Source organism: Protomyctophum parallelum, assembly GCF_964188405.1.
Source record: "Protomyctophum parallelum genome assembly, chromosome: 22".
NCBI classification, from domain to species: domain Eukaryota; kingdom Metazoa; phylum Chordata; class Actinopteri; order Myctophiformes; family Myctophidae; genus Protomyctophum; species Protomyctophum parallelum.
Genome location: NC_139714.1, coordinates 11,062,934 through 11,089,250, shown reverse-complemented (window position 1 = coordinate 11,089,250; position 26,317 = coordinate 11,062,934). Strand labels below are relative to the sequence as shown.

General features: G+C 43.2%; 1 protein-coding gene across 1 annotated transcript in view; it reads left to right on the top strand.

Annotated features, from left to right (window-relative positions):
* LOC310853655 (leucine-rich repeat-containing G-protein coupled receptor 5-like) overlaps nt 1-23,301 on the top strand; it is a gene marked incomplete at its 3' end in the record, with an annotated part of 31,311 nt that extends 8,010 nt beyond the window's left edge. Inside the window, exons 4-21 of the mRNA XM_083758048.1 lie at nt 485-556; nt 2,750-2,965; nt 7,240-7,311; nt 8,125-8,193; nt 9,702-9,773; nt 9,998-10,069; nt 12,633-12,701; nt 12,989-13,060; nt 13,225-13,290; nt 13,455-13,526; nt 14,046-14,117; nt 14,547-14,672; nt 16,289-16,374; nt 16,731-16,793; nt 17,469-17,718; nt 18,471-18,610; nt 20,142-20,518; nt 22,948-23,301. Of these exons, the coding sequence (XP_083614174.1) occupies nt 485-556; nt 2,750-2,965; nt 7,240-7,311; nt 8,125-8,193; nt 9,702-9,773; nt 9,998-10,069; nt 12,633-12,701; nt 12,989-13,060; nt 13,225-13,290; nt 13,455-13,526; nt 14,046-14,117; nt 14,547-14,672; nt 16,289-16,374; nt 16,731-16,793; nt 17,469-17,718; nt 18,471-18,610; nt 20,142-20,518; nt 22,948-23,301 (2,320 nt within the window). The remainder of the gene's footprint in view (nt 1-484; nt 557-2,749; nt 2,966-7,239; nt 7,312-8,124; nt 8,194-9,701; nt 9,774-9,997; nt 10,070-12,632; nt 12,702-12,988; nt 13,061-13,224; nt 13,291-13,454; nt 13,527-14,045; nt 14,118-14,546; nt 14,673-16,288; nt 16,375-16,730; nt 16,794-17,468; nt 17,719-18,470; nt 18,611-20,141; nt 20,519-22,947) is intronic.
* Between the last annotated feature and the right edge of the window lie 3,016 nt (nt 23,302-26,317).

Below are 26,317 nucleotides of genomic sequence, written 5' to 3'. Positions count from 1 at the left end.
TCCGTTATGAATGTTGCTAGCTACGGAGTGGTGACAGTCACTTTGAAATACCAGGATGAATGCAACTGCTAGTTGTAAAAAGCTAGCATTGTTCTTCATAAATATCCTATAATATTTAATGAAGACGGAATGCACTTGCCCGTCGGCCAATCTGCAAGCAAACTCCACTTGCCCGAACGTTTTATTTACTTGCCATGGGCAGTCGCCGGGCATTAGTGTCAACCCGTGTGTGTGTGTGCATGTGCGTGTGTGCGTGAATGAAGAGGCAAAAAGGCTGGAAAAGTACTGTCCTGTCTCTGCAGCCGTCACATACAATATATGGTGGAGACACCCATATAGAGTACAGAGTGACATGTTATTGTATCATGAAGACATAATGCCATGATTCTATGAATGTAACCATAGCTGTACCTTTAATATTTGTGTCATTGCATGCTGGCCTTCATGTGGAAACCATATTTAAAATGTCAATGTGTTTGTTTAGGATGCTTCAGAACAACCAGCTGACTTCAGTTCCTGTCGGAGGCTTCCAGAATCTTCCTAATCTGCAGTCACTGTGAGCATGCATGCAGGCGCACGCGCACGCACACACACACACACACACACACACACACACACACACACACACACACACACACACACACACACACACACACACACACACACACACACACACACACACGAGCGCGCTGTCCCATATGTTAATGCAAGCAATGCTGAAACCGAGAGAGGATGAGGGGTCTTGTACAGCGGAGTGACTGTACTTAAGTACTGTACATTTTGAGGTACATTTTACATACAGTATTTCCTCATCACCTAGATCTGCATATATAGGCCGGCCAGCAACTCAACTACCCTCAAACCTCAAACCCTTAGATTTTCATATATGGAGCTGTCCTGTTCTGACATTCCATATGTAGATCCTTCCCCACCTGTCCTTCCTCTTCGATGTCTCCCTTTTGACTGATACATTTCTATTCAAACTCTAGATGGCCCGCCCCAAAGTTCTCAACAGGCCCGAAAATTAAGGCCCGACCCTCATCAAAACCCTGTACACTCAAGACACTGCCCCCGCTGCCACCCTTAGATCTCCATATACAGCTGACCTGTTCTGACATTCCATATGTTGATCTGACCTCATCAAAACCTGTACACTCAAGACGTGCTCCATGTATGGCCATACCTCATCAAAACCTGTACACTCAAGACGCGCTCCATGTATGGCCACTACAGAATTCATTCCATATGTTAATCTGACACCCCCCCCATGCCAAAGCGCCAGCGCTCGCCCTGCAGTCTGCTGTCACCCAGGCGGATGCGTGCACGCGACCTCGCCCTTTCGGGCTAGGTAGCTTCGCGCCCTCAGGGTGTCTTACTGGTTATTATTACCACATTGTTAATATTATACCTTTAAAACTGGGAAATGATCGGTGTTTCCATAGCAACAGGAATGGTCTTACATTTGAATAGAAGATTTTCAGAACAACTAGTTTTTGGATTTAGAAGGCGTTTTAAAAATCGGCCTCAGGTCTAAATGTGAGTACTTTTCCAACCCTGATCTTGTAAAATGGGGAAATGGCGAAACACAGCAAAGAGAGAGAGAGAGAGAGAGAGAGAGAGAGAGAGAGAGAGAGAGAGAGAGAGAGAGAGAGGATGGGAGAAGAGGAGACGTGAGGAGAGGAGATAAGGATGGACAGACTGGAGTCTCTCTGTGAATGAAACACACATTTATCTGATCAACTATTATGCGCTGTCTCTCCTCTCTCTCTCTCTCTCTCTCTCTCTCTCTCTCTCTGAGAACAGAGGCCGTTTTGTTCCAACAGAGACAGAGTGATACCTGTAGCTGTCTGTTCACTTTAAGAGCGTCTGTGTGTGCATGCATGTGCTCATGTGTGCACGTGCGCGCGCTTGCTGCCGTGCAAACACATGTACATGTGTACGTTATGTGTCAGTCAATGTTTTCCAGGCCAATGGCCCCTTATAGCTGAAAGAGGGAAGAGGAGCCCTACTACTTAACGCATACAATTGTGTTGCAGACTTTTTTAAATAGATTTCATAGAGTTGTCTAGACCTGCTTGAAAGCACTATCGTCAGCGTATCTTTTCTATTCATATGTTGGATTGAGGATAATGTGCGTTTTCAGACATTTAGCCACTTAAACAATCAAGTATACTTGACTTTTGGCTCTGTACTTGGTCTAAGGTAAGGGTATATACATGCATCTATCTCAGATTTATTTATTTACTTTTTCCCCAAGATTGCGTTTTTGGTGAAAACAAGCCATATTCAACTGCCAATAAACTAAAGAACAGAAGGTTGGGATTACAATGTTTTGTTTTTTTGGTGAAAAGAGGAGACACTCGTCTTTCCATCCTTTGTTTACATCTGCGTGGGGAAATCGCTGGATCTTGATCTTGAAAGACGAGTAAAAACGCTGGCAGTAAAGCGGGTGAATAATGACTTAATAAGGTGTCTGCACACTGCTGCGTTTTGTCGGATGACTTGCGGCGTCTTTCCGGAGTTATTCTGAAAAATGCGTCCAGTCTGCAGTTCAGGTTGTTATACCTGCCAGAGTATACTCACAGGGCCAGCACTGTATGGAAATAGAGAAGTTGGCAGAAAATAAACAGTGTAATTATATCGCCTTTATTGCTTTACAACATTCACCCAATCACACATATATACCCATATAATTCATATTTTTGTGCATATCCCCCCTGTCTCTCTCTCTTCTCTCCTCTCCTCTCAGGCGTCTTGACGCCAATCACATTTCCAGTGTTCCTATTGGCTGTTTCTCCGGTCTGCCCGCCCTGCGCCACCTGTGGCTGGACGATAACTGTCTGTCGGAGGTTCCGGTCGGAGCGCTGAGTGACATCAGCTCCCTACAGGCCATGACATTGGCTCTGAACCGCATCAGTCACGTTCCTGACCACGCCTTCTCCAGCCTCGCTAACCTTGTAGTGTTGTGAGTACGCACGTACGCACGTACGCACGCACACACACACACACGCACGCGTGTGTGTGTTTTTATTATTCATATGTTCCAATGTTCAATGAAAAAGTGCAATTAACCAAGATTTTTGCGCTGGATATTCAAAAATAGCAGATGTACAAGCTAGCTCACTACTTCAGCGGTGCAGCGACAGACTTTTCTTTTGCGGCTTTCGCCTTTATTTTATATTTTTTATAGAGGGACGGACAGTAGGCTGACAGGAAATGGGGGAGAGAGATGGGGGAGTGACATGCAGTAAAGGCCGTCGGGATCGGGAGTCGAACCCGCGGCACACTGCCAGACTCGGACTACCGGCCAAGGATGCTTCTTATATATAGCTCTCTTATCTTTTGCAGCTGCAAGTGTGAATACAGCATTAGACCAGCTTAAATCTGGTCTAAAGTACAACGCAGTCCCAGGGCAGTATTTCCCTCACCATTCAGATAAAGTTCCACACGTCACTCACTTTCAACATGACAGGTTCAATTACTTTCATCATTCAAAACTGAATAATAAGAATATTTGAAAAGTATCTGCTGGTGACTTTCAACAGCACCGAGGAGAGAGAGAGAGAGAGAGATTATTATTATTATTATTATTATTATTATTATTATTATTATTATTATTAGTAGTAGTAGTATTAGGTACACTTACACTGAATAATTTAATAAACCCATGCCCTTCTGCCTTAATTTATGTCTGCAGGCTGCAGCAGAGCACACACACACACACACACACACACACACACACACGCTATTGCCTCTCTTCTCCTTATTTTCTCCCTCTCCTCTTTATAAACTCCAGGTAAAGGAATACTATCTTTGCCCCGAGCTGCTGCTGCTGCTGTGTGTGTGTGTGTGTGTGTGTGTGTGTGTGTGTGTGTGTGTGTGTGTGTGTGTGTGTGTGTGTGTGTGTGTGTGTGTGTGTGTGTGTGTGTGTGTGTTAGTCACGGATAAACAGGCCAGCAGATGAGAGGAAGTTGTGAGGAACAAATGAATAAAAGAAGAGTAGTGGGGGGGGGGGGCATAGAGAGACATAGTTCTACCCCTTCAGCCATTCACTTTACCTCCTTCCTCCTCTTATCATGTCTTATCATGTCTTCATCTAATGGCTTTACCAGTACAACCACAGTCTACTACTGTTGTACTGAGACCAGTACAACCACAGTCTACTACTGTTGTACTGAGACCAGTACAACCACAGTCTTCTACTGTTGTACTGAGACCAGTACAACCACAGTCTACTACTGTTGTACTGAGACCAGTACAACCACAGTCTACTACTGTTGTACTGGGAGCTGACCAGTACAACCACAGTCTACTACTGTTGTACTGGGAGCTGACCAGTACAACCACAGTCTACTACTGTTGTACTGGGAGCTGACCAGTACAACCACAGTCTACTACTGTTGTACTGGGAGCTGACCAGTACAACCACAGTCTACTACTGTTGTACTGGGAGCTGACCAGTACAACCACAGTCTACTACTGTTGTACTGAGACCAGTACAACCACAGTCTACTACTGTTGTACTGGGAGCTGACCAGTTCAACCACAGTCTACTACTATTGTACTGGGAGCTGACCAGTACAACCACAGTCTACTACTGTTGTACTGAGACCAGTACAACCACAGTCTACTACTGTTGTACTGAGACCAGTACAACCACAGTCTACTACTGTTGTACTGGGAGCTGACCAGTACAACCACAGTCTACTACTGTTGTACTGAGAGCTGACCAGTACAACCACAGTCTACTACTGTTGTACTGGGAGCTGACCAGTACAGTAAAGTCTGAAGTATCACTTTGTGTGATTTGCTAACGTTTAGTTAATCGTGTTAATGCTTGGCTTGACTGGATGGCGTGTGTGTGTGTGTGTGTGTGTGTGTGTGTGTGTGTGTGTGTGTGTGTGTGTGTGTGTGTGTGTGTGTGTGTGTGTGTGTGTGTGTGTGTGTGTGTTGGTATTCATACACTGTCAATTGTTGCTGCTGCTTCAATCAGCTTAGAGCTAATTTGCATGAAATTACCCAAAAGCCTTTGAGAAATGCTGGGGGCCCTTATTCACACACGCACGCATGTGTGTGTGTGTGTGTGTGTGTGTGTGTGTGTGTGTGTGAGTGTGCGTGTGTGTGAGTGTGCGTGTGTGTCATTATGCAGCTAATGCGAGCAGACAGCGGCGCAGTGCTAGTGGCAACTATGGTTAAAGCTACCATAGCAACTGCTCTCTCTCTCATGCACGCACGCACGTCGCACGCACACACACACACACACACACACGTGCCATCCAGTCACATACACACACAGAGAGACAATAAACTGCCGACCAGCCACAGATTATATACCATCTCAAAAATATACTCCTTTCTGTGTGGAGTTCGCATGTTCTCCCCTCACAAAAACATGCCGTAATGCTGGTCTCTAAACTAATGAGGGGAACTGGTCGGAATAACATGTTCCTTCCACGTGCCACGTCCGGCCGGGGAAACTCTCCCCTGTCAGGCACGTGCACGTGCCTACATAAGCTACACAGAACAACTGATAGCCTAAGCCTGTATTGTTATAGTGTGAGAGTTTTAGACACACAAATACAAAAGTAGACATAAGACAGACAGGTATTCAGCTCATTCCCACATCGACAAAATGACCAGAAATGGGAAAAACTGCTCCTAATTCTACCAACTGAAAATGGGTTTGTTTCAGACTCTTACACATTTATCTCATCTCTTACTGATACCAATACACAAGGGTTAAAAAACTAATGGGAAAGAGAATTAAGTACTGTATTGACAGACGAGTGGTGGGCAGACGCACCAACTCCACCACCTCATGTGCACGCCTCAGCCTAATTCAACTGAAAATAGTACATAGAGCTCATCTTAGTAAAGCCAGGGTGGCTGAAATGTATCCTGAGGCAGACTCGAAGTGCGACCGCTGTGCCCAGACACAAGCACACCTCATACACATGTATTGGTCTTGTCCCCAGCTACGGCGATTCTAGTCACTTGTATTTGTCACACTGTCAGACGTGCTAGAAATTCCACTACAACTCTGTCAATTGATTCAGCACACCGTCAAACCCCTTACAGTACACGAATCAGAAGTTAGAGATTATTGCCTTTGCAACACTGCTAGCTAGAAGAAGAATATTAGTATTACTATGTTGGAAGTCGCCAAATCCACCCTCTCACTCAATCTGGCTCAATGATGTGATGTACTTCTTAAGCTTAGAAAAAAAAATCACACCCATGTGAACTGAGTGGTGCAATTCCCCCCCCCCCCCCACCTCTCTCTCTCTCTTTCTCTCTCTCTAGCAGCACTATCCCTCTCTCTCCCTCTCTCTGTTTCTGGCGCCCCCTACAGGTACTAATAAGTCATATACACGTGCTCATGACAACATAGGTAAAATGGTAAATGGTGCATTTATATAGCGCCTTTATCCAAGGCGCTTTACAGAGATTGTGCTACATTCACCCATTCACACACACATTCATACACCGATGGCAGTGGAAACCATGCAAGGCACCAACTAGCACATTGGGAGCAATTAGGGGTTCAGTGTCTTGCTCAAGGACACTTCAAAGATTTTCTTGTCAGATGTACTGCTTGGCTGTCCCCAATAAAAAACTATATATATATATATTAAAATAAAATAAAAGTAGACATAAAATAATCAGACAAACTTCTTTACTGCGCTGCCTGCAGTCGCAAAACTAAAAAGTTTCCTTTGGACGAATCTCTTCTTTGATGTAAGTAAGTAAGTAAGTAAGTGAAGTTTATTTATAGAGCACCTTTCACAGACAATTACAGTCACAAAGTGCTTTAACAACAATAAAATGAAAACAAGTCAATAAAACAAGTTAAGAACTAAATCACTAATAAAGTAAGACAAAATGGAAAATAGAAAAAGGGGGGATGCATTCTTGTTGCGTGCAGAACACCACATAGCCTACTGGAGCCATACTGCTGTGCTGCTTACTGTGTATGAGAACGTGCGTTCAGGTAAACAGGTAAACCTGTTGTTATGCAAAGTAGTAGCCATTTGATTTAGGCACAGTACTTTGACACGGCGTGAAAATAGGGGGGGTTGGAATCCAGTCACAGCGGGGAAGTGGACGTGGCTTATTTGGGGAGTTGTTGCAGTAACAGTAAAGTGTCTTTACTGTGATTTTACTGCTCTGTACGTACTGTACATCTGTCTGTCTGTCTGTCATTTCTCTCTCTCTCTCTCTCTCTCTCTCTCTGTCTAGGCATCTCAACAACAATAAGATTGCTTCTATGGGAACCAGTTGCTTCCATGGTCTACAGAGTCTGGAGACACTGTGAGTTAGTGTGTGTGTGTGTGTGTGTGTGTGTGTGTGTGTGTGGGGGGGGGGGGGGGGGGGGGGGGGGGGGGAGAAAGGTGAAAGGTGAAAGGAAGGACCTGCAGAGGAGAGAAAACCACACTGTCTTTTCTTCAAGAGAGGTGAAGGAGGGAAATGTTCGTTGACTACCCCTTTTTCGCTTTTTAAATCTAAGCCATGATGACTAAAACTATGACTAAATATACAGACAACTTTGTGCATGCGGGTGAAATCACCCCTCGACTATATCTGCTAGACACATAGTAGCCTCCGGTTCTGAGATGGGGCATTCGGTCTGTATTTAGAATAATGACGCCCGGCGACCAACTCATGTAAAAAGAAATAAAGCCCCGCCCAGCAGGGGTAGGGGAGGCTTCCCTCCCAATATTTCTTTCATAATATAGTTGAGGGGTGATTTCACCATTCTGCCAATTTCCTCAACAAATAAAAAAGTAGACAAAAATGTTAGGGAGGGACTAGTAGACATTTTAGATTCGGTTGCGCTCGGCTGAAATGAGCCGATCTACAGGCTCGAGCTTGTACAGTATATCGGCTAGTTTCAGCATGCAACAAAGTGTAAAATCTGCCTTTACGACACCGTCAATATTTGATGACCCTGTACTGACAAGAAGTTGGAGTGTTGAGGCATTACATGTAGTTTGACTCAGTTCCACAGATAAATATTGTTGTGAGCATGTAGATCAGCTATTTTCCAAATGTTTGCCAACTCTAGTTTGTTGATTACTTTTGACGCCGTAATAGCCTTTTTTCATTTCATTTATTTCCTTTAAGAGATTTGAACTTCAACAGTCTGGTGGACTTCCCTGTTGCCATCCAGTCCCTCAGGAACCTCAAAGAGCTGTGAGTATAATACCTCATCTGTGCAGGCAAGGAGCGAGTGAACAACGATATCGATATTGCGCGAAAAATTGTCCCGATATGGAGCATCGGCCATTGCGTTGCGACGTAGCCTGAGGCCAATCAAATAAGCAATAAATACTTAAATAGTACCGTGTAGATCTCAACCAATACATGTGGTTGGGGCCGCGAAACCTGGCTCGAATAGAGCCTCTAGAGACTGTATCGATCCCTATACAGTGTATAGGGATCCATACACTTTTTTCGTTCCCGATCCGATACCACAATGTCTGTGTTAGCCGACACCGACACCGAATACCGATACCAGTGTTGTGATCTGGTGTTGTGTTTATAGCTATCTAGCTATATATATCTTGTCCTGTTTATAGCTACTGTATCTATAGCTATATACTGTAGCCTCCTCACTCAAATGTGCACTTGCAGTTTGGGCAACTCCACATGCCCCAACATTTTACTTACCTGCCATAGTGTCAACCCCTTACCCCTGTGTCGGATCAGTGTTTAGACTGGCATATTCGCAGATACCGATATAACCCCATATGACAAATAAGGGCCGATACATAATACTGTAGGAGGGTAGGACGGTGTATGGCGCGCTGTCGCTTTGCCAGGACAGGACAGTCTCGTTGAAAGTGTATTTGAATGAGATTTCATCGCTCACTAGATCGCATCGCTGACTTTATTTGTTTGGCATTTGAGCCACAGACAACCGTTTGATGACATTTAGACTCTCAGACCCAAAACTTTACGTTTTTATACGATTTTGTCCACAATTCCATGCTGTATTGATGTGTTACCATAACAGATAACAGGGAAACATTGATCAAAATAATAATTGATGTTTAACAAAAAAATTATAATGTATCTCTTGAGAGCGTATTTGGTTTCATTTTACACTCTCAAGAGTTAAAGATCTTGTTTAGGCTCCATTTGGTTACAAACTCCCTATAGTTTATCTGGGGACCACCTGGAACCCCCTCAAGGACCAGTGGTTAAAAACCACTGCTCTGCTACACACTTTTACAGAGAGACCCAGTGGTGTAAACAAAGTACATTTACTAAGGACGGTACTTTAGTACAATTTTTAGGTATTTCCCATTTCCAGTAGGCCTACTTCTACTCCGGTACATCTCAGAGGCAAATATTGTACTTGTTACTTTGTCGATTTTGATTATTATTACAAAACATACATTTAGCACTTCAGTCCTATACAGTGTATATACATTTTGGCCATTTGAAAACAGCAGATCTACAAGCTCTTTCTGCTATTTCTACATTGTGGTATCGATACTTATTCCACTACTGGAGGGATCATTCAGGTTTTTCTTTTTTTTTAACCGAATATTTAGTGTTCGTTCATTAACAGTGTTCTCCAAAGTTTCCTACTAAACCTTTAATCAGTGAAGTGATGATGATGATGATGATTGTGATTAATGTACGGATTATTGATTAACCATTCTAGCTTGTGTACCGGTTTAATCGTTCCCCAGCGGTTTCCATAGCAACAGCATCCGGTCAATTCCAGAGAACGCCTTCACTGGGAACCCCGCTCTTCTCTCCATGTGGGTACCACCCTGTCTGCATGTGTGTGTGTGTGTGTGTGTGTGTGTGTGTGTGTGTGTGTGTGTGTGTGTGTGTGTGTGTGTGTGTGCACACACATGCATGCAGAGTGTAATGTATGTCTTGCAATATGATGTATTTCTTCAAATGTTCACGTGTGTGTGTGTGTGTGTGTGTGTGTTTGTGTGTGTGTGCGTGTGCGTGTGCGTGTGTGCGCCTGATGTAGTTTCTTCTATGACAATCCAATCCAGTCAGTCGGCCGCTCTGCCTTCCAGAACCTCCCTGAACTACAAACACTGTGAGACACACACACACACACACACACACACACACAAACACACACACACACACACACACACACACACACACACACACACACACACACACACACACACAGAAATTGAGCGGGAAAACAGTGGAAAAGAAGAACAAGGGCTCCATCTAGGGGGTATGTTTGGAAATAAGCTCTGGGAGAATAAAATTATTAGAAATTGGTACAAAAGTACAATTACATCAAAATTGTACTTAAATATGGCTACCAATGTACCTAGTTACTTTCCACCACTGTTTATCTGCAGAAACACACTGCCCTGTTGCTGTATTTTTGGTGTTTTCATGTTTTGGTAACACGAAAACATCCCCGCCTAACACCAGCAAGACGCCCTGAGGGCGAGAAGCGACCTCGCCCATCGTGCATGCATTAATTAAGAACACTAATGGTCTTAATTAATAGACATTGTGCACGTTCCACTGGTAAAACTGTCACAAACTAGGAATCAGCATGAGCGCGTAGTGTCATATTCAGTTCAATACTTACAGTACTTATTTTAAAGCAAGTACTCTTAACTCAAGTGTAAATTTGACTGAGCAACTGTCACTTGTAGCCGAGTAATATTTGACTATAGGAGTATACTTTGACTAATGTACTGGGGTTGAGTAATTTGTCCACCCCTGTGTGTTGTGCTAGGTTCATGGTGTACCTGGTATCTTACAGTTTCATTATGTCGCCGACGAGCGGCCCGGAAGATAAGTTACAATACATGTTTTTCAGAGGTATTTATTTAAAGACCTGTAAGCCTCAGACAAAGCCAACTCGGATAGTGACAATAAACAAACTTATGACAATAAACAAAAAATGTTGGGCCGGACAAGTAATTAGAAAGAAGAAAAAGAGGGCAGGGTACAACACTTTTGTGTTGTCTTTCTTTCTAGTATATTGTTTAGACTGGTGCTAGGTTCCTCGTTTACTTGTGATCCTAATTTCGTGAGGCACTACACCGGGGGTCGTATAAATACTCCATCTTCTTCTAAGGTGTGACCTGAACGTTAGTAGTAACCACATTTTGTGGATTAGACCCCAACGAGTCTGTATTAATTAACACTCTGTCCTTTTCCTGAATACTGGCATCCCACAGGGGTGCTGTTATTCTCCCTATACACACAAATGAGTTGAAAAACTTGAAATACAACAACAAAGAGTTCTCTCTCATAAAGTACACTGATGAGTCTGACATGCAGGACGTTTCCAGTCCCTCTTACTCCCAGACCGAGCTGGCCTGTGTTTGGGAGGGGGTTCAAGAGCAGAGGGCTCAGGGTCCATCTTTAGGCCTGTTACTATGAGTGGGGAGGAAGTGGAGCAGGCCAGTGACTTTAAATATCATGGGAACAACCATAGACAATAAGCTCACCTTTCAGACCAGTGCAGATAATATTTACAAAAAAACGCAAGGCAGCGGCTTTATCTTCTCAGGGAACGTGAGAAGTTTTAATGCTAGTAAACACACCATGACCATGACCAAGGCGAACACATAGGTAGGTGAACGCGGACATTGCTGTTCCTTGGAGTGGTTGCACCACTCAAAAACAAGCAGGCAAGTAAGATCATTGGAGACATTGCAACAAGACAAGCAATTCAGATTTGTTGCCATCGGGCAGGAGGCTTGGGGAAAAAATTGCTAAAAAGAATGGTTACAATACAATACTTTGTGGACATGCTGTGGACATTTTAAATAAGAAAAAGTTAAATAGTTCCACCACATAATCCCCACTGCCCATGATCACTGTTGCTGTGTTATGTAAATGCATTTTATATAGTATTTTAATGCATCTGTGTATTTTATGTAATATTATAATGTTTTATTGTTGTAAACTGACTGCCGGTGTGCCAAAGACACATTTCCATTTTATGTAAATGTAATGGACAATAACGTTTTCTTTATCTTTATTTAAATATTGTATGAACTATATAATAACTTGATATAAAAGTTAATAAATAAAGATGTGTGTGGTGTAACTGCACACTGACTGTGTGTGTAATCAAATGTAACAGGTGCTGATAGAAATGCGTGGGGAGCGTTGTGCAGGAATTAAGACATACCGGTAGTTAATTAAAAAGTTAAAAAGAGAACATTTTATCTGGAGCCAGACAGTCACACTCCCCTTTCAAACAGAGATATAAACAAGCTCTTTCAATGAATGACCTGAGCTCAAGGTCTTTACTTAGATATGAAGAGAAACAATGTGAAACAACACATGCCTGTCAGTCAACATGGATAAAAAACATTCTTCAGTTGGGGGTAGATTTCTCTATTTGGATATTATAGCCTGAACGTGGGACAGTCAGATACTACATATTATTTACAACACACTGAAATATGCAGGGCAAATGGTAAATAGATAGTGCATTTATATAGTGCCTTTATCCAAGGTGCTTTACGTAGATTGCGCATTACAGAATTTAGAACATTTTGCCGGGTTCCCGTCCAGAATGGGCTAACACATATCTTCTCTTCTGGGGGTCCAAGGCACAAAATGTTTTCAGATGGGGGGGTGTCACTCTCTCTCTCTCTCTCCCTCCCTAGATCTCTAAATGGAGCAGCTGAACTCACAGAGTTTCCAAACCTGACTGGAACCTATCATCTGGAGAGCTTGTAAGACATGCACGGTCGCACACACATACAGTACACACACACACACACACACACACGCACGCACGCATGCACGTACACACATGCGTGCATGCACGCACGCACGCACGCACACACACACACACACACACACACACACACACCTTACAATAAAATGTGTGTGTTATATTTTCACATTTTATTTTTGTGAGTGGATTTGTGTGTGTGGGTTCGTGCATGCGTGGGTTTGTGCACGTGTGTGCATGCGTGCGCGGGTGTGTGTGTGTGTGCGTGCGTGTGTGTGTGTGTAGGACTATAACAGGATCTAGGATCTCCTCTCTTCCTCCCATGCTCTGTGAGAAGCTTCCAAACCTCCAACTACTGTAAGTATGACACCAACGAAGAAGAATCAAGCGCCTTTCATGTCCACCAATGAATAAGTCAAACTGTCTGTCTGTCTGTCTGTCTGTCTGTCTGTCTCTGTCTGTCTGTGTCTCTCTCTCTCTCTCTCTCTCTCTCTCTCTCTCTCTCTCTCTCTCTCTCTCAGTGATGTGTCTTATAACAGACTCCAGTCTCTACCCAGTTTGTCAGAATGTAAACGTCTCCAGAAGATGTAAGCATGTTATTATATTATGATCATATATTGTACCATTGTAATGATGATGACATTAGTAATAGGATACACTCATACTTTATTCTAATCGATTTTAATTATCTAATCTGTGTGTGTGTGTGTGTGTGTGTGTGTGTGTGTGTGTGTGTGTGTGATGGTCGCAGAGATCTTCATCATAATGACATTCAGCAGATATCCGAGAACACTTTCCATGGTCTGCTGTCCCTGCACACAATGTGAGTGCACGCACGCACGCACACACGCACTCACATGCATGCACGCACGCACACGGGCACACACACACACACACGGGCACACACACACACCGCAGTCATCATAGCTTAGTTTTTATTTCTTTTTCATAAACCTTTCGTAGTCGTTGACAGATATCTTTTGCCAGAGTTTTAGTCGACGGAATCAACACAACCCCTGAAACAAACTCCTGGACTCTTTGGAACTGGAGAAATGGGTCTCTATAGACATTTTGGATAGACCTACTACTTTTGTTTAAATACAGCAATCAAATGATTCAAAAATGTACTCTGGCTAGACATTTACGTTAAAACAATACAAAATCATATTATTCATTGTTTACCACAAACTGATCACTGAATAGTCTGTCTGTCTGTCTGTCTGTCTGTCTGTCTGTCTGTCTGTCTGTCTGTCTGTCTGTCTGTCTGTCTGTCTGTCTGTCTGTCTGTCTGTCTGTCTGTCTGTCTGCCTGTCTGTCTGTCTGTCTGTCTGTCCTCTCATAGGGACATATCGTGGAACAGGTTGTCTTCAGTGGAGTCCAGTGGTGTTGCTGCTCTGCCTGCTCTCAACAAACTGTGAGAACTACAGTACACACCATGAGATTGATTGAGTGAATACTTAGTCATAAATGCGAACAGCACGAGGTACAGTAAGACGTCACGGCTAAAATGATAACACAAAGAAACTCCTGGGGACTTGTTTCCATTGTGGTCATATCATGTATTCAATTAACATAGCATAAAGAAAACGTAACACAACATCACGTCGTCAACAGTGGAAATGTGGAAATGACATTTATCTCCCCCTTGTGGTCACCTGATTCAGGGGATGAGATCAGTTAGCCTCAGATTACATTCGTTTGAGATGAGATCACATCAAATGAGTTGAGATAACAAGGGACGAGATATAATTAGTTGATATAAGAAGTGCTAAGTGAAGTCATTTATTTTCTTCCATTGTGTAATAATACATTATTCTGTCTCTCCCTTTTTCTGTCTTTCCAGGGACCTCTCGTTCAATCAGCTTTCCTCCCTGCCGGTGATTGGCCTAGGCAGTCTAACTCACCTGCGATTGGCTGGGAATCGTCAGCTGACCCAGCTGATACAGAGAGAGAGTTTACCTCGAGTCAGGTACACGAGCGCCTACATGATGCTGCATGTGTACATTATGCCTACATGATGCTGCATGTGTACATTATGCCTACATGATGCTGCATGTGTACATTATGCCTACATGATGCTGCATGTGTACATTATGCCTACATGATGCTGCATGTGTACATTATGCCTACATGATGCTGCATGTGTACATTATGCCTACATGATGCTGCATGTGTACATTATGCCTACATGATGCTGCATGTGACATGTGTACATTATGCCTACATGATGCTACATGTGTACATTATGCCTACATGATGCTGCATGTGTAAATTATGCCTACATGATGCTGCATGTGTACATTATGCCTACATGATGCTGCATGTGACATGTGTACATTATGCCTACATGATGCTGCATGTGACATGTGTACATTATGCCTACATGATGCTACATGTGTACATTATGCCTACATGATGCTGCATGTGACATGTGTACATTATGCCTACATGATGCTGCATGTGTACATTATGCCTACATGATGCTGCATGTGTACATTATGCCTACATGATGCTGCATGTGTACATTATGCCTACATGATGCTGCATGTGTACATTATGCCTACATGATGCTGCATGTGTACATTATGCCTACATGATGCTGCATGTGTACATTATGCCTACATGATGCTACATGTGTACATTATGCCTACATGATGCTGCATGTGACATGTGTACATTATGCCTACATGATGCTACATGTGTACATTATGCCTACATGATGCTGCATGTGTACATTATGCCTACATGATGCTACATGTGTACATTATGCCTACATGATGCTGCATGTGTAAATTATGCCTACATGATGCTGCATGTGTACATTATGCCTACATGATGCTGCATGTGACATGTGTACATTATGCCTACATGATGCTGCATGTGACATGTGTACATTATGCCTACATGATGCTACATGTGTACATTATGCCTACATGATGCTGCATGTGACATGTGTACATTATGCCTACATGATGCTACATGTGTACATTATGCCTACATGATGCTGCATGTGACATGTGTACATTATGCCTACATGATGCTGCATGTGTAAATTATGCCTACATGATGCTGCATGTGTACATTATGCCTACATGATGCTACATGTGTACATTATGCCTACATGATGCTGCATGTGTAAATTATGCCTACATGATGCTACATGTGTACATTATGCCTACATGATGCTGCATGTGACATGTGTACATTATGCCTACATGATGCTGCATGTGTAAATTATGCCTACATGATGCTGCATGTGTACATTATGCCTACATGATGCTGCATGTGTACATTATGCCTACATGATGCTGCATGTGTACATTATGCCTACATGATGCTGCATGTGTACATTATGCCTACATGATGCTGCATGTGCTGTCTCGGGGCGGCGGTGGCTCAGGGGTAGAGTTGCTGGATTGCCAGTTCAAACCCGGGCTCCCCCAGAGTTATTGTCGAAGTGTCCTTGAGCAAGACACTGAACCCCTAATTGCTCCTGATGTGCTGGTTGGTGCCTTGCATGGCTTCCTGTCTGTGTTCTCCTCTGAACAATAAGTTGTGTGTGTGTGTGTGTGTGTGTGTGAGCAGGGTGATGGAGGTACCATATGCATTCCAGTGTTGTGCATTCATCTCCTGTCTGAAAGAAGTAGAGATAACGAAGGAACAAAACAACGGTACACACACACACACACACACACACACACACACACACACTACTACTTACTGTTGATGGTTCAAGCAGTGTAGAATGATTAGGTTATGAAGGGACATTGAGGCGAAAGTGTGATCTGAAGTAAGAATAAATAGCCTAAAATATAACATATTCTTTCATTCGTATTGAGTAGAGCACTGGTTCCCAAACACTGGGGCAGGTCGCTGACACATTTTCACCGAAGACATGTTGACTGCATTGGGCTTAAGAGGCTCTGAAACCAACTGATTGATTGTGTGTGTGTGTGTGTGTGTGTGTGTGTGTGTGTGTGTGTGTGTGTGTGTGTGTGTGGGTGTGTCGTGCGTGCGTGTGTTTCAGATCAGGACCCCCAAGATGAACCAACAATACACACACACACCGTCCACTGTACACCTACACCAGGTACACACTACACACACACGCACTCACACGCACGCACGCACGCACTAAGGGCCTTTTCTCTATGATTTCAGTTAGTTTTAGTTAGATTTGTACATTCAGTTAGTTTATTTCAGTTAAAATGATTTGTCAAGTTTTTATTATCTTCTTAGTTTTAGATCTACATTCTACTGCGCGCGCAAACATGCCTTAGCCTTTATCCCTAAACGTATTTGCCACATTTTACTATCTTGAAAAACGTTTTAAAATAGTTCAACTAGCCGATCTACATCAACACGTAGTGAGCTTGTAGATCGGCTATTTGAACTTTAAAATGTCTTTCAAAATAGTAAAAAAGGTCAAATAAGTTTAGGGATAAGGGGTAAGAGATGGAGACAGGTATGGGATAAGGGATAATAGGTTTAGGGATAAGGGGTAAGAGATGGAGACAGGTATGGGATAAGGGATAATAGGTTTAGGGATAAGGGGTAAGAGATGGAGACAGGTATGGGATAAGGGATAATAGGTTTAGGGATAAGGGGTGAGAGATGGAGACAGGTATGGGATAAGGGATAATAGGTTTAGGGATAAGGGGTGAGAGATGGAGACAGGTATGGGATAAGATAAGGGATAATAGGTTTAGGGATAAGGGGTAAGAGATGGAGACAGGTTTGCAGTGGAGTGTTTTTCTGTCTGCAGGTCCGCTGCATACCTGTCTTCATCTCTTCAGCGGTTGGCTCCTCCGCGGAGGGGTGTGGCTCATCGCCCTGCTCTCATTGGTCGGCAACGTGCTGGTGGCGCTGTCCGTCTTCCTGCCGGCCACGCCCACCTCTCGACTGACGCCTCCCAAGCTTCTGATTGGCCTGCTGGCGCTGGTGAACGGCATGATGGGAGTTTGGACCGGATGGACGGCTGTGGTTGACGCCTGGACCTACGGAAGATTCTGGAGGTACTGAGCAGTGCTGGGGCTTCAAATCAATAACCATTAGGATTAACCCATTCTGACCTGAGATCAGATTCATACGAGGTTTCCGCCGGACACACACTGGTCTGATGAACCCATTCTGACCTGAGATCAGATTCTAAAAATGTTAGTCGCTCTTCGATTTTTCAAAAATAGCAGACCTACAAGCTCGTATCGCGCCACTCGGTGGCGCGATATGAGCTTGTAGATCTGCTATTTTTAAATAGCTAAAGCATAACATGATGCTGACACCAAAATGGGTGCCCGGTCAGAATGGGTTAATAATCACTGGTCTCATGATGAGAAGAAAACTATTTAGAATTGTTTTGTGTCTAGTTAATATTTAAGATATGTTTAGGTTATTTGACATTGGTCCTTGACATGAAAATGATTGAGAAGCACTGACCTACACCAGTGTGCAAGGAGGATGATTAAGAAGGAACAGTCAGCAATATACAGGAGGAAAGACTGGATCCGGAACTCAGACACTAACTAACTAACTAACTTCAACTATGAATAAAGGCAGGAAAGCCTTAAACAAATCGTACAAAAACAAAAAATATATAAATAGTGTTTGTTCATATAAGGTGGTCCACACCTGGCTCTAATTCACTCCCAGTGAGAGAATCTGCCGGATAGACAAAATGGCATACAGGTGACCTTACCTTCTTATATAAAATACCCTGTGTGTGTGGGTGTGTGTGTGTGTGTGTGTGTGCGTGCGTGCATGCGCGCAGGTATGGCGCGCGTTGGGAGAACAGCTTCCTGTGCGGGCTGAGTGGCTTCCTGTCTGTGTTCTCCTCTGAAACTGCCCTCTTCCTGTTAACCCTTGCTGCTCTGGAGAGGAGCAGAGCACGCAACACGCTCACTCAGAAAGGTATGGATGCGTTCAAAGTTCGAAACCCGCTCCAAGAAATTAAATTTGCCCAGAACATTTAAAAAAATATGTTGATAAATTGGCTGATGGGCAAGTTAGTATAGTGTTTTATTTATCTATGTATTGTCTTTTGTTTACTGATCTATGACGGTCTGTTGTAAATGTAATTATTATTGTGATTTTAGTACACACATGTTCTTCCTACCATAATGCTGTAACTATTTATTTGGATCACCACGGAATTAAGTCCTCTTACTTTTTGTGCAATCCTGATAATTCTGTACTGCTCTTTTATGAATTGTATCAAGAATAGATCAAATAAATCAAGTCAAATCAAAATCAACAAGCAGTCTGCATGTCCCAGGCTGGACCACCCGAAGGAACAAAGTTCCCCGTCCCCTCCTGCGTTGCGGCCCGGTTTCATATGGCTCTCCGTAGCGTATCTCATGGGCCCAGAATCCACCCACTGTTGTTTCCATAGTGGACGGACACCCCGCTAGAGGCCAGCCTCTCTTTCTTGTATTCAGGCTTGCGATGGTGTTGAAGCACATGCAGTGTCCACAGAGGTTGCAAATGCATCTTAAATCTGCACCCACTACATTAACGGTGGTAGTTACAATGGAGCAGTTTAACGTCATGCCCAGGACACACACACACACGCACACACACGCGCATAATGTACAGTTGTACACACAGGCAGAAATGATTAACTTTATATTCGAATTTGAATTTATTCGGACAAAGTACTCAACCCCGTACATAGAAAAAATACCATGTCAACATGATTTTATAATTATATTTACGTTAAAGGACAACTTTAGTTTTTTTCAACCAAGGTTCATGTTTTAGGTTGTTATTAGAGAAACTAAAAGGTGAGTGTTAATTTTCTTTCATTTGCTGCTTTCTTTCGTTATAGGGATTTTAGCAGTTTTTGACAAGGGGGCGGGGGCATTCGAAATATGTATACATTCTAAATATGTATTTTTTTACAAAATATTATGGCGATTTGTTTTTTTATTATTTACTATAGTCCTAATAAACCCCAAGAAATTACATCTGGCCACAAAAGATCACAGGATCTATTGAATGTGACAAACTGACATATTGAGCCTATACACACAGTATAAGCCTTCCCCCAGTAGTACCTTCACATTCAGTAGATCATGTGATCTTCTGTGGCCAGATGTAATTTCCTGGGGTTTATTAGGACTATAGTAAATAATAAATAAATAAATCACCATCAAATGTTGTAAAAAAAATACATATTTAGCCCCATGGTCGAATGCCCCCGCCCCCCTGTCAAAAACTGCTAAAATCCCCAAAACGAAAGAAAGCAGCAAATGAAAGAAAATTAACACTCACCTTTTAGTTTCTCTAATAACAACCTAAAACATGAACCTTGGTTGAAAAAAACTAAAGTTGTCTTGGTGCTTTAAAGTAAACCAACATTATTATTATTATTATTAGATAATAATCTGTATTTCTGTCTGTCTGTCTCCCTCTCTCTCTCCTCCAGTCTCTCCCTCTCTCTCTCCTCTCTCCCTCCGCCTGTCCGTGTGCGTTTGCTTCCTGTTGGGTTTCGCGGCGACTCTGCCCCCTCTGCTGGCCGAGGACGGAACTACGTCCCTGTGCCTCCCGCTCTTCTCGCTCTCCTCCTGCCTCTCCTCGTCTCTCTCCCTGCTCCTGCTCAACTCGCTGTGCTTCCTGCTCATGACGCTGGCCTACGTGCACGCGTATGTGCACACGTACCGCGCCTGTGACGTCGGCGGCGGTTCGAGCCCCAGGGAGGAGGAGGAGGAGGAGGCGGCCGTGATGATGACGCGCCACGTCGCCTTCCTGATCTTCTCCAACTTCGTCCTCTTCTTGCCCGTGGCGTTCCTCTCCTTATCCTCCCTGCTGCACCTCAAGGTTATTCATATATTACATTTCTGTTTGGTTTAAAAAACCCTCAGCCCTTATGATGCGTTCACACCAGGTATATGCAAAGATGCAAAGATCACAGCGTATATTTGTCGCTTTGTTGCTCACACGGTCATTGACGTCGTCAAGCGTGAATCTGTAGTGAGCCTCTCCAATTGATCCAAAACGTCTGGTTTTTAACGTCTGGCCCGCACAGAGTACAACACTCTGACGCTGGCATTCAAAGCAACCAAAGGTACGGCACCGCCAAATCTTGCAAGTCTGATCGCACGCTACAAACCCTCCCGAGCGCTTGGATTAGCCGACTCAGGGAAACGACACAGCAAAGTAGCTTTGTTAAAAACAACGCTCCACACGTCCCAAACTCTTCTCCTTTCTGGCTCCAAAACTATGGAATGCACTTCCCATTGCAATCAGAACAGCAGATTCACTTCCAATCTTCCGCCGCAGTCTGAAAACGCACCCTTTCAGACTCCCATCTTAGCCCATAGCACTTGCCGTAGTACTTGCCATAGCCTCGACCTCCTACAGGCGTATGCATATAGGCTCAACTTATGTAACTTATATAGCACTTTATGTAAGACATAGCACTATACACATATAGATTCCTTAGATACTGTACATATTTCACTGTTAGGTTCTTAAACTTACTTGGATTCATGATGACTATTTTCCTGTTTTGATGTATTGTATGTATCATGTTTTTTGTTCTTGCTTACTGTAAATCGCTCTGGATTAAGAGCGTCTGCTAAATGCCTAAATTGTAAATTGATGTGTGTGGGAGGCGCGCCGGCCGGTGGGGGAGATTGAAAAACAACAACAATCCAGCGTGGAGTCTCAACTGCGAGCCCTTTTGGAGTGTAAAGTGTCCTCCACGTTTCTACACTCTCAGAGTTTACAATTTACAATTTAGGCATTTAGCAGACGCTCTTAATCCAGAGCGACTTACATTTAAGCAAGAACAAAAGCATGGGAATACATCACATAAAAGCATCTATCATGAAACATGCGTAAGCTAAGAAGGTAACAGTGGAATATCTATATGATGAAGCTATACATACACTATACATAATAAACTATACATATTCACTACTATGCTATACATATGTACTATGGCGTGCTATGACTATATACAATACAATTATAGTGCTGTCTACATAACATGCTATAAGTCTGTGTCAAATGCTATCTAAGCCAACAGAAATGCTATCTAAGGGGTTAGGGTAAGTGCTATGGGCCATGATGGAGTCTGAAAAGGTGGGTTTTCAGGCTACGGCGGAAGATTGGGAGTGATGCTGCAGTTCTGACTGCAATGGGAAGTGCATTCCACAGTTTTGGAGCCAGAAGGGAGAAGAGTTTGGGACGTGTGGAGCGTTGTCCCGGCGTTTTTAGTGAGGGTACTTCCAGTTTCCCTGCGTTGGCTGATCTGAGTGCGCGGGAGGGTTTGTAGGGTTCAATCATACTTGTAAGATATGGGGGAGCCATACCTTTGGTTGCTTTGAATGCCAGCATCAGAGTTTTGTATTCTGTGCGGGCAGCGACCGGGAGCCAGTGGAGGGAGCGGAGCAGGGGGGAGACATGTGAGAATTTTGGCTGGTTGAAGACCAAGCGAGCTGCTGCATTTTGGATCAGCTGGAGAGGCTTAAGTGCACATGCTGGTAGGCCAGTAAGGAGGGAGTTACAATAGTCGAGTTTTGACAAGACTGTTGTCTGGATTAGGAGCTGGGCTGATTCCTGGGTGAGGAACGGTCTAATTCGTCGTATGTTATAGAGTGTGAACCTACATGATCGAGTGACAGCTGTGATGTGAGCTTTGAACGAGAGCTGACTGTCCAGGACAACACCAAGATTCCTGGCTGTTGGGACAGACGTTACCAGGGCGTTGTCTACGGAAATAGTTAGCTCCCGCATAGGGCAGGACTTAGCTGGGAAGAAGAGAAGCTCAGTCTTGTCTGGGTTCAGCTTGAGGTGGTTGGAGGACATCCACTGTGAGATGTCAGCCAGGCATGCAGTGATGCGCTCTTCCACCTGAGTGGCAGAGGGGGGGAAGGATAGGAACAGTTGTGTGTCATCGGCGTAGCAGTGATAGGATATATTGTGAGCAGAGATGATAGTGCCAAGGGATTTAGTGTACAGTGTACAGAGTTACACACCCGTACGGGCCAGGGCCATTTGGTTCCACTCAAGGACACTTTGAGACCCACTGGTGTAGTTGTGAGATCGTCTGCTCAATAACAACGTAGCACAGTGTTTCCAGTGAGCCAACATGCACAATAGCAGCACCCAGACTCTGTTTGACCAGAGTGTGGAACAGAGCATCATCGGTAACACCTGTGAAGGAAGTAGCTCTTTCTAAAATGACGTGTATGCATAGAGCCCATTGTCATCTGTAAATGATACATTGTAATTATACACAGCTGGAGGCCGTGCAAGGAGCACTCCTCCTGGTGGTGGCGCTGCCCGCCTGCGTCAACCCGCTGCTCTACCTGCTGTTCACCCCGCTGGCCCGGGAAGACCTGCAGAGGGCGCTGATGAGCAGGAGGACCACACAGCCAGGAGGAGGCCAGCTGGCGGCACTGGGGTGGTTGTACGGCGGGGGGGGAGTGGGCGGAGGAGGCGAGGAGGAGGAGAGGTCGTGCGATTCCACGCAGGCACTCGTGGAGGTTGGCGGAGCCACGGAGGAGGAGGAGGAGGAGGAGGAGGAGGGCGAGAGAGGAAGAGGAAGACAGGAAGTACGACGGCCCGTGGCGTTTGTTGTTGCCTGCCACTAGACTGAGATGCACGCACGGACATACGCACATATATGCACATATACACGCATGCACATGCACAACTAGAGAGTACTGTGTAGGGCTGGGGCGATATGACTATTATTTAAAACTTTTGCCTCGTTTACAATTAATGAACGATTATGAATAGAAAATGGCAGATCTACAAGCTCACAACGCATCACAATGCCTTGTGAGCTTGTAGATCTGCTGTTTTTGTATGTGAAAGTATAATAAAGGGTTAATTGGTTAATCCGACTAATCGATTTAGTTTTTTCTTTCAGTAAATGTTTCTAATATTGGTTTCGGTATATTTCGAATTCGATATGTTAATTGCCCAGCCCTAATACAGTATTAAGTGGGGATGGAGCTGGAAAAACCTAATAACAAGCTTATTGAGTACCCAGTATTAATTAGCTCTAGGCTTATCAAGCCTTTTATCGAGTATAGTGGCCCATGACGTCATGTTTAAACAAGAGGATATCAAGAAATAAATCTAATCACCCTCGCAGGTACAAACATGTTGGTCTAAAGGTGTATTGATACCTGCCAATTAACCAGCGCTGTGTGGGTAAAAACATTACGCTTTTAAATTGACGGTATACCCACATTAACCAGTTAACAGTTCCTTCAATATCATTTTCCAAAAGTGAAAAGGTCAATTGCCTTCCGTACTGTATTAAGTACTGTATTTGAACGCCCTAGTAAAAGATACTGGTTCTGTTCAGAATGAATTGTCGTCTCCCGTCTTTCCAGAAAATAATAGAAAATGAGTTCCAGCCCTACTTTTAATTCCCTGTAGCTCCGTAAAGCTAACATTTTAGAGTATGTTAATACAGTATAAGTTGTGGTGGATGTATTTGATCTCCCTGTTTCTTCAATTGAGACATTTACAGAAAATACTGTTTCTAGGTATGGACACGGCCTGAAGCTCAAAATAAACATTTTTCCCTGAGCTCGCAATGGGAACATTACATAGTACATCATTACCTCTAATAAAGTCTCATCTCATTGATCCCCAAAACTGAGGTAATGAGTTGTGAGTTTGAAAATTGTGGATGGTTTGGGAGAACCATTTTCTTTTTTTCTTCAAACTATTTTTGAAATTCTTAGTCCTATAATGACATGTCCCGAAAATAGGCATTCCATCAAAGTCCTTTAGTTTAGAAAATAAAATCATAATTATTATCCAATCAGAGTGAGAGAGAACAGGATACAGGATAAACGGATGAAATTGGTGACACAAAGAAGTGAGCAGATCCAATATTGGAACTGGAATATCAGCTACACAAATTGTAGAATAGATGATATTATGTGTATTCTCTCCTGCTGAAATTGGCAACCCCACCTGAACATGTCTTTTTTTGTTTATTAAAAAAATGTTGGAGAGAGAGGGGCACCTGTGTTACAGAACAAACACTATAACAATGACTGCTGTCATCAGAATATAGATCTTTAACCTTTTAACAAAGCCCTTTTTGTTTTAACCAAAAAATATCACTTATAACACCTTTAAAAGGTTCGAGAAGCACAAGGTTAAAGAGACATTGCACCTGTGTGTTAGAATTGTAATGTTTGTGTGAATTTCTTCACCCTGCCGTACACACATTGCTGCACACAGATTTACCTTGTGCAGGCTTTGAACCTGGTGTGCGTGTGCGCGTGCGTACATGTGTATGCGTGCGTGCGTGTGTGTGTGCCTGTACTTGTCTTACTATATATGTGTGGGCCAAATGTCCCCATGAGTATGGCAGAATTTGAGAAATAGACATTTTGAGGACACATTTCCTTAATGGATACATTTTTTCTCTCTTTTTCTTTTCTTTTTTTCTGTTTTCCACCTGACAGAGACAATATTATTATAAAATGGCCTGTTGCTTTCAGTGGCTCTCGGTACAACGCCTTCCATCTGTCTTATTTCCTTTTTGTAAACTATTGTAAAATATTAGTGAATGTTTGAGTATGTTAACGTCTAAAAGTGATATTTCCATTATGTAAAAAAAGAAAAGAAAAGAAAAAAAGAAAGCATATACTGTATATATAAACACAATTTCTAGTACTATACTTTTGACTCTGTTTATTATAATTCAATGTGTGTTTATTTGTTTTAGTTTATTTTATTATTATTTTTCAGTGGACACAAATGTCAATTCTCTTTCTTTAAAACAAAGTTAGTTTACATTAAGTTAACCTGACCCAGCCTGTATGATTTCCAGTCTAGAGGGGCGGGTGCCGGTCGAAAACAGGTAGTGGTATTGTTTCACCCCCGCCCCCCTCCTCCCTGGTAGAAAACAGCAGAGAACACTGACGTCACCTAGCCCCCGGATACGATATTCTTTTGACCAATCACAACGTTTAAATCACTCACATAAAGTAGGACACTTAATGCTACAGCTATGATTGATCATATCCTTAACATGGACTACTGTATTGGTTGACACATTTGTTTAGATATTTTGGGCCAGTGTGATTGCTTTTAGGAGATTTTCTCTCCATCCCATTTTACTTGGGTGAGAGATTGGTTCCCTAAACTTACTTGGCCTACGGTATCCGAGTTTCAGATGTCATATGCAATGCATGCATTGTTGGATCACCTCAAACATGAAAGAGAAGCGGTCAAAACAAAACATCCCAGGGAGAGTAACAGAGAGTCACAAGTAACCGTTGACAATGAGTTCTCTCTCTTAATTGAATGAAATTTGAAAATGTATTTTCTAAAGAGCTGGAGACACAGGGAGGGCCCTGTTAATGAACAAACACACTATATGGCAGTGATTGCTATTGGAATATGGAGCAAGTTATTTCAAAAACACTTAAGTTTTGCATGTTGGGAGCGACCGATGTCAACTCCACAGCCATCGTGTTTTACATTGTGCCATCACCTTTGACCACAGCTCCTGTACTTTCTGTTTCTTTTCGTGACAGTTGGCATCCTTATTTGTTGCCCCCTTCTGCTTAATATCTGAGTGCCCTGCCACCAACCTGTTTCTTTTATATAGGCCTATCCGATATGATAGGT